Source organism: Rhodofomes roseus (assembly GCF_022264815.1).
Source record: "Rhodofomes roseus strain CIRM-BRFM 1785 chromosome Unknown C8Q71scaffold_30, whole genome shotgun sequence".
Taxonomy (NCBI): Eukaryota; Fungi; Basidiomycota; class Agaricomycetes; order Polyporales; family Fomitopsidaceae; genus Rhodofomes; species Rhodofomes roseus.
In genome coordinates, this window is record NW_025952986.1 from 1 (window position 1) to 7,500 (window position 7,500).

Sequence of the window (7,500 nt, forward strand, 5' to 3'; positions counted from 1 at the left end):
AGTCGCCGATCGCATGGAGCTTGTACGTTGATAAGAAGCCGCTTTGATAGAGGACGGGATTCATGATCTGTGTCATAGCGGAGATGACCAGGTGCGGTTCACACAGCGAGCGGAGCCACTGGTGCCCTGTCGACTGAGCTGATTTGAGCGTCATCAACACCTCCGGCATCCTGCCCCCACCCTGCAGTATGTTCAGCACATCGTGGGGATCATACAATGCAGCATGCATACCGTCTGTCCCCGCTGAAACCATCCCGGCGACATGGAGATACACCCCGGATGCAGACTGTGATCAGGCTGTTGTGGTAGAAAGTTCCGGGCCTGGTTTCTCCACGACGTTCCCGGCCTAGGATTTGGGGGATTGGCCCGGAACAGATTATTTATGCCCGCCGTCTCGTTCCACATGAGGTCCTGGGTGAGACCATCAGTCTTGAGTCATTCAATGACCACAACATATTACCTCGTATTCAGTGCTCAGCACATTGGGTAGGTACCAGAGAATTATACGGCCGGCACTGTCCACTACAATCACCGGCGCGGTTTGAATTCTCATGGGAGTGCTCCAGTCTTCCACACGAACCGGCGGGCACGTCGCGTCCCAGGGAGCCACGACTTGTCAACAATGAGCAAACATGATTAACAAAAGTGAATTGGTGATTGGCCCACTCTGGTTACACCGGGCCTCTGCCAATCTTTTTCCAGCAACTCTCGCTTGATGTGACAGCGCCCGCGGGATGCGGGGATTGATAAGCGGCGGCATTGAGTTCATATCCTGCCTAGCATTGACGTGGTAGTGATAGGTGCAGCTGACATAGTCGTTGACCTCATCAAAATTGGACATGATGGTTGCTGTGAAAGGTGTCGCCGTGTACAGTCATTCTCAGTTCTGGGAGCCTCATGTAGAACTGTACAGTTCCACTAACACGATCAAACATGAACATGTGGACACCATGAGGATACCTGCAGGCAGCCATGTGTTCTCTAGCTGATGGTTATGGTTAGGGCCTAATTTTATGGCTTCAATGGGAGCAGCACATTAGCATATGCATTACATGACATTACTGCCATGATAGTGCAGTACCACTTGCACAGGGTGAAGCAGCTCTATTTTCCTTCATTTGAACGAATCAAAGACAACTGCCAAATAGGCTTCATCAGTGGGCTAGGCGTTGGCCGTGCCATCAAGAACAACAAGAAGTAAGCACCAGCCGGTCCTATTCCTATGAGATCTAACGTCACCGGCCGGTTCCATTTCAGTCATGTGTAGTGGGACCGGCCGCAGCGTTGTGGATAAGTGGGGCTACGGCCCGGCCGGTCGTGCCAGAGCCTTGAAAAACACATTTGATTGTATCGTTTCCAAAGCTGCAATATACATTCGGCCGGATGGATTTAGTGGGGTACAACGGGTACCGGCTGAGCTGTATTGAAAGACCGGGTTTCGATCGGCCGGTTGGGAAGCTACAGGCTGAGGCACATGGCGGCCGGTTCTTTAAACTATATGGAATGTGATAGCGACCGCTCCGCTGCAATTGTCTTATACAGAGTTGAATGTATCACTATCAATGTCGTCAGAGAAACCGGCCGGTGAATGTTTGATAAACAAATTCAACTCCGGCCGCTGTGTTAGCCGTGGCGAGCATTAACAGCGGCCGACACGGGCACTGCAATGCTTTCTTTTGCAGGCCAATCTGCAAAAGATGTTGACATGTACAATTGGTCGAAGGTGTGACAAAACGATGCACAGCCGCCGGCCGCCTAGGCCACAACGCTACGCCTCAAGGGCGGCCGCTGTGTGAATAGCGTGCTGCAAACGAAGCGTCCGGTTGATGTCATAAAGTACGCAGTGGAATAATACACCGGCGGTATCAATGTTGACGGGCGGTACGTATTCGGCCGTAATGCTAGTGAAATACAGTACGCTCTCCGGCCGCGCCGGGTTGTACACTACAATGTTTTATATTTGCGCCTGCTAGTATATGCTGGGTTTCTACAATTCACATCCGGCCGGCTCGCTTTACAACATATGATCCGACAATCGGCCGCCGCAATAGGAACCACAGGCCAGCATGCCCGCCCACCCGGCTTCCGGCGCTCACTTCCGTTCCACCGGCCGACGTCGGGTTTCCGTTGACGACGGGGAATATGCAGCCCGGGTGTACCGTTAGGAACGTAAAAGTACACTCATTGGGCTCCCGCCAGAGGATTGCGACGAGGCTCTGATGGCTCGTGGACGAGGGACGGCACTGGCAACTCACGGTCAGACTGTTGAACTTCGACTATTTCAGGTGTTATCACACGGGATAGTGTTACGTCAACGTTTGTTTTCCTTTATTTTGCGCTTGACCGTTGTACTACCTTAGCATGGGCCCAACCCCATGACGCTACGCTTCTAGTCTTCGGACTCCTTCGCTGTTCGCTCCGGTCCAACCCGGGGCAGTTCACGTGATCTCTGACTCAGTATGACTCGTCGTGACTCGTCTCTTACTCATACCTGACTCATCGTTTATGACTCGGTCCCTGACTCGTCATGACTCACTCCCCCGCGCTCCTATTGGCTAGGTAGTTGTGACTCGTCCAGGACCTGCCCTGAACTCCCCATGTATATAAGACCAGTGTACAGTAGCGGTCGAACCTCAGTTCGACCTGGTTATCTATTGAAGCTTCACCAGCTCCTTGGATATCAGAAACTCCCCGCTCGACCTGCTAGACGGACTTAGCAGCGTCTTCGACCATCCTCCCCATCCAAGGACGATTAGAACCTAAGGTCCCTACGTTTAGGGTTAGGTTGAGAGCTAGTGCTCTAGGTGTCACGCTTCGCGTAACAGATAGGACTTATCCTTACCCGTTATGGACTTAGGTTCTTCATTGCTACATATTACGTACATTCTTGATGGACTTGATCCAGACCTGTAGCACATGACTTGTTCTAGACCTGTATGGAACATTCCACATGGTTCCATCATATTCCAGATCATTCCTTGATGTTCCATCACATTCCTTGATCACATCACTTCGCATCATTGATCACATCATTGATCTAGGCCTGTCCAGTCCTTTCCAGTGCCTTCCAGCACGTTCTATCTATAGTGCCATATCGCATCATCCTGATGTATTTGCTCATTGCACTATATTGCATCATCATGACACGACGTGTGTACGCCTTACTCATCCTGCTACAGGCTTACACATAACGCTTACTTACGCTTACTGTACGATCATGTGATGACTCTCTCATGTGTATATATACTGGGCTGGATGCCCTTGTAATGCATCGGTCTCTCCTCTTGTCTTACGCCTGCTGAGTCTTCCCTCTCAGTCTCTTGAGACCTTGCAAGCCCTCCATTGACTGCTGTCCTTAACTGGTCTTGTAGTCTGTTAAGTGTTGCCTTCACACTAGCCACTCCCTTTTCACTCCTTGTTCAACACAGACGACAACAATGCCAATGTCGAGGGAGAAACCCATTACAACATACTTTGCACCACACAAACAGCACGGATGCATGACCATGCGGTGAGTAAATTGCGCTCAATGTTGCCTCATCCATCTCAAATGAATCTACAATCGGCGCAATGCGCTGACAGCACTCGGAACTCGGATGACAATCGTATGCCAAGAACAGTACTTGTGCAGGCGTGCACTCGTCGAGTGCGCTGTCTTCAGCGGACCGCAACCAGTGCTGGGCAGTCGATCCACCAGTTCCTGCAAGATTTGTCAACGCGCACCTGCGTCATATCTCGTGTCCGTCGTCTGTACATTGCATCGTCAACCGCCATCCGACGCCTATGTCAGTGCACGACAGTGACACGCATCCCGCCCTTTACTCGCCCCCGTCTGTCTCTGTGCACAGTGTACATCCGGCGCCAACCACGCGCGTCTCCATTGTTTATTAGTCAGCGCACTCTCACTTATTTTTGACTGCATGTGCATCTCCACACCACTGTCCACCCCTTGTCACGCCACACCGTACCCAGCGCAACCCACACCCGATGTCCAGCAACCCTTCGCTTCTCCCTCCTCGCTCTCACCTCCTCTCCACGCTCGCTCTCGCCTCCTCTCCACGCTCGCTGCTCGCCACCCCAGGTTGGCACCTTCACGGTCCAACATTGTGGACAACCTCGCCATGCTGCAGGTGCATCCATCTTGTGCCGATGTCGTCACCTCAGGATGCTGATGCCCATCCCCACCTACCAGACGTCGTACGTGCGGGCTGGGTGGGATTGCGACGCAATGCCGGTACGTCCACGACTGCTCGCCTGGGTCATGTCTGTCCACCTGACTGTCTGCCTGACAGAGCCCTCGTGGAGGTGAACAACGCTGCGGAGATGCAACCTGCACAACCTCAATGTCGGCATGGGCATAACGAGCCGCCTCACGGGCATAGTTGCCGGCGCAGACGTCATGCCCTGTGTGCTTTGTGGGATTGCCGACCTCAAGGGCATCCGCACGTAGCTCGGCCAGGGCATTGGCGCTGTTCTTGTTGGCGAGAGCCTCATGCCGAGTCATGCGTGCCAAGAACAGCCCAATGTTCATCCGCACCCTCCTCGACTGGTCCGCTCCGCCACCCGCGAACCCCACCGCTGACGGTGAGACAGGCAAGGAGAAGGTGGGCAACACACTGCTCGTGAAGATACGCGATATCTGCATGGAGAACGAGGCACTCAGTGTGATGGAGGCTGGCATGGTGGTTACATAGTGTACAGCACGGTACGGCTCATTTTTTCGAGACCCACTACTGCACCACGCCCGTCGCTCACGCCCTCATACACCGCAACTACCGACCCACCAGCATTTGCGAGATGCGCTGTGTGTTCGGACGCCCGTGGGAACTGCTGCATCGCATGAGTGCACAGCTTTCAAGTGCACCTCCACTGTCGCGCGCCAACGTTCCGACTTGAGCCTTGGCAGTCAACACAATGTGTCAGTCCCGCCACAATCCCTTGAGCCGACAGTGAGGTGCGAGCCCTCGGTCCCCTCCGTGTGCCTTGCATCTGATTCAGGTGCTACTTTGTGAGCTCCTTGTATCCTTTGTCCATGCAGCCGCTGACTGCCACCGCAGGAAGCAGAAGGAGTACGCCAACAAGATAAAGCTGATGCGCAAGAACGGGCACCTCCTCGTCACACTTCTCCTCGCAAACATGACCACAAACGAGCTCTGCCCATCATCACGGACCCCATCCTCGGCGGCGGTGTCCAGGCTGTCGTCATCAGTACCACGTTCGTCATCTTGTCTCGCCTTGCCTTGCCTCTTTCCTCAGGTTTCGCACATCTACCAGGGGTTATCCATCACCAGTACATTCGTTTGCGTTGAGCTGTCCTACGCCAGCAGCGAGTCTGAGCCCAAGCCTCAGAAATTCAAGATCCCAGGAGGCGCGGTTGTCCGTTGCAGGCGCTCTGCCCCCCATGTCGCCGCTTCCTCTTCAACTTGGCGACAACGACGTAGTGGCTACTTGCGCACCGAATACTTTGATGATGCCGATGCTGACGCTGACGTGGATACCGACCTGCTTGAAGTGGTCAAGGTGAACAGCTCTAATGGCGATGAGTATCTCAGAGAAGGGTGTAACTAGTCATCTTCAGTAGCATACCATGGTCTAGTTGCTTGCATGAACTCATAAACCACTGTATGATACTGTGTGATCGTATCAAGCATATCGAATTCTCAGCTAAAAGCTACCATTTACAAAGTATGTAGACATGAGAACGAGCGATGCAGTCCATAGTCCTATCAGAGTCCCGTCATCAGCCTGGCCATGCACTCTGTCCCTCAACTGCTGTATAACCTGTATCGTCTCTCTCGGCCAGTCCAGGTCATCAGTATCGACAGTGATTGTGTTGAGGCGATTGGGAGGTGGTATGCGACCGAGGAAGGATGACACATCCTCCACCTCAGGATTGTTTGCCTCGTGTGACTCCAGTAGGGCATTGTCTGCAAGGCCCTCAAAATCGACTCCATAATCCTCGAGCTCTTGTTCTGACAGTGGTCGCTCGCTGTCCGAAGCGAGTTGGCCACCACGAACACCATGGACATACATATCCCATCCGAACAGGTCGGAAGGTGTCCGGTTGATCCCAGAAATTGTGTGGTGGTTCCAGCCCGAGGCAAAGCCTACAACCTCAGCATTGATCATGGGAAGGAAGAGAAAGTGTAGGAGGTGGATGTGGTCCATATTGTTGATGTTCAGCACATGTTGCAGCTCGAGGTCGGTGAAGAACGTGGCCCATTTAGACGTTACTTGTGCTGTGACGTCAACCCAGAGCCGCTTGATTCAAACATTATGAACACTCCTGTATGAAGTTTCAGATGGTTATAGGGTCTGAACTGTATGGCTTACCGTCCCCATATGTATGAGCCTTGTCTGGCACCCATGTTGTTGTACATCCAGCATGTGGTCTCGATGTTTTCTGTGCCATGATCTCCACGAAGCCGTGACGGCACGCCATAGACTCCGCATGCATTCAGGAACAGATCAAGGACAGTTGAACCACGGTTGTTGTTGCTCGCATGTAGGCCAACAATCAATTGTGAGTAGCCATCAATGAACCCATGGATGACAATACGCCAGCGAATTATTCCTGTGCAACAATGCTCGTGAGTAAGTCATGAGCACTGACCATACTACAACAGCTCGACACACCATGTTGACCATCATGGTGCCAGAGAGCATTTGGCCCAGCAACTTGATATTTGCGGCACTCAATCCGGATGCAATCAAACACACGTCGGACTGGGTTGATTCGAAGCAGTGACTGCCTGACCCTCTCTCTTGATACACGAATGCCAAGATTTCCCCGCAACAGGCCAAGCATCATGGTGATCCCTGCACGGTGGTAATGGCTGCGCAGATTGCGGACAGCATCGTCGAGATCATCATCACTGATGTCGGTGAGAGGGTGGGTATAGGATGTGACTTGAGGCACATCATCCCCAGCCTGAGACTCCCTGACACAATGGGGATCCAAATCAGTTGTCGAGCCCACATGTGAGTGGTCTCGGGTACATACATGTTCTCCCCCGCGTGCTCGGGCGACTTGGAACGGCTGCCATCGTCCTCGTCCTCGTCGCCATCTTCATTTCTGGCATTAGCAGGCCTGTCATCATCACGTTGGCTGCCATCGTCCAGGTCACCGTCAAACTGGCTGTCTCCCGGGCGAGAGAATGGATTTGACCGGGCCTCGGTGATGCCATACTCAAGGAGGGCGGCACAAACAGTAGAACAGTGTACATTCAAGAAACGAGCAATTTCCGCGATTGATTTGTGACCATAGGCCCAGCGTAGCCAAGTCGGGTCAATGACGATCCTCGGACGGCCACGACCACCACTGTGGACCTTGGTCAATATGACAGGCCGTCCATGATGGGATTGGTCGAGGCTATTGTTATATAGAAGGTGAACATCGTGTCGAAGAAGAGTGACACTTTCCCGCATGATCGTGAGCTCTGAGGCATCAAATACACCTGTATGCTTTGAAAATAGGCTGCTTCAGAGCAATGAATAGGT

General features: G+C 52.8%; 3 protein-coding genes across 3 annotated transcripts in view; 1 reads left to right on the forward strand and 2 right to left on the reverse strand.

Annotated features, from left to right (window-relative positions):
• Nucleotides 1–26: 26 nt before the first annotated feature.
• Nucleotides 27–841, reverse strand: C8Q71DRAFT_727320 (uncharacterized protein; the record flags this gene model as incomplete). The annotated part of the gene is made up of 4 exons (XM_047921844.1): nucleotides 27–181; nucleotides 232–411; nucleotides 461–612; nucleotides 667–841. Coding segments are annotated over 4 exons (662 nt in total), but the record flags the coding sequence as incomplete, so codon positions are not given.
• Nucleotides 842–4,502: 3,661 nt separating this feature from the next.
• C8Q71DRAFT_862304 (uncharacterized protein) lies at nucleotides 4,503–5,568 on the forward strand (the record flags this gene model as incomplete). The annotated part of the gene is made up of 3 exons (XM_047928016.1): nucleotides 4,503–4,662; nucleotides 4,999–5,008; nucleotides 5,058–5,568. The coding sequence occupies 3 exons, from the start codon at nucleotides 4,503–4,505 to the stop codon at nucleotides 5,566–5,568; spliced, it is 681 nt and encodes a 226-aa protein (XP_047773851.1).
• A 96-nt stretch (nucleotides 5,569–5,664) lies between these two features.
• Nucleotides 5,665–7,500, reverse strand: part of C8Q71DRAFT_885632 (uncharacterized protein) — a gene marked incomplete at both ends in the record, with an annotated part of 1,986 nt that continues 150 nt past the window's right edge. Inside the window, 4 exons of the mRNA XM_047928564.1 lie at nucleotides 5,665–6,261; nucleotides 6,283–6,286; nucleotides 6,633–6,990; nucleotides 7,128–7,372. Of these exons, the coding sequence (XP_047773852.1) occupies nucleotides 5,665–6,261; nucleotides 6,283–6,286; nucleotides 6,633–6,990; nucleotides 7,128–7,372 (1,204 nt within the window). The remainder of the gene's footprint in view (nucleotides 6,262–6,282; nucleotides 6,287–6,632; nucleotides 6,991–7,127; nucleotides 7,373–7,500) is intronic.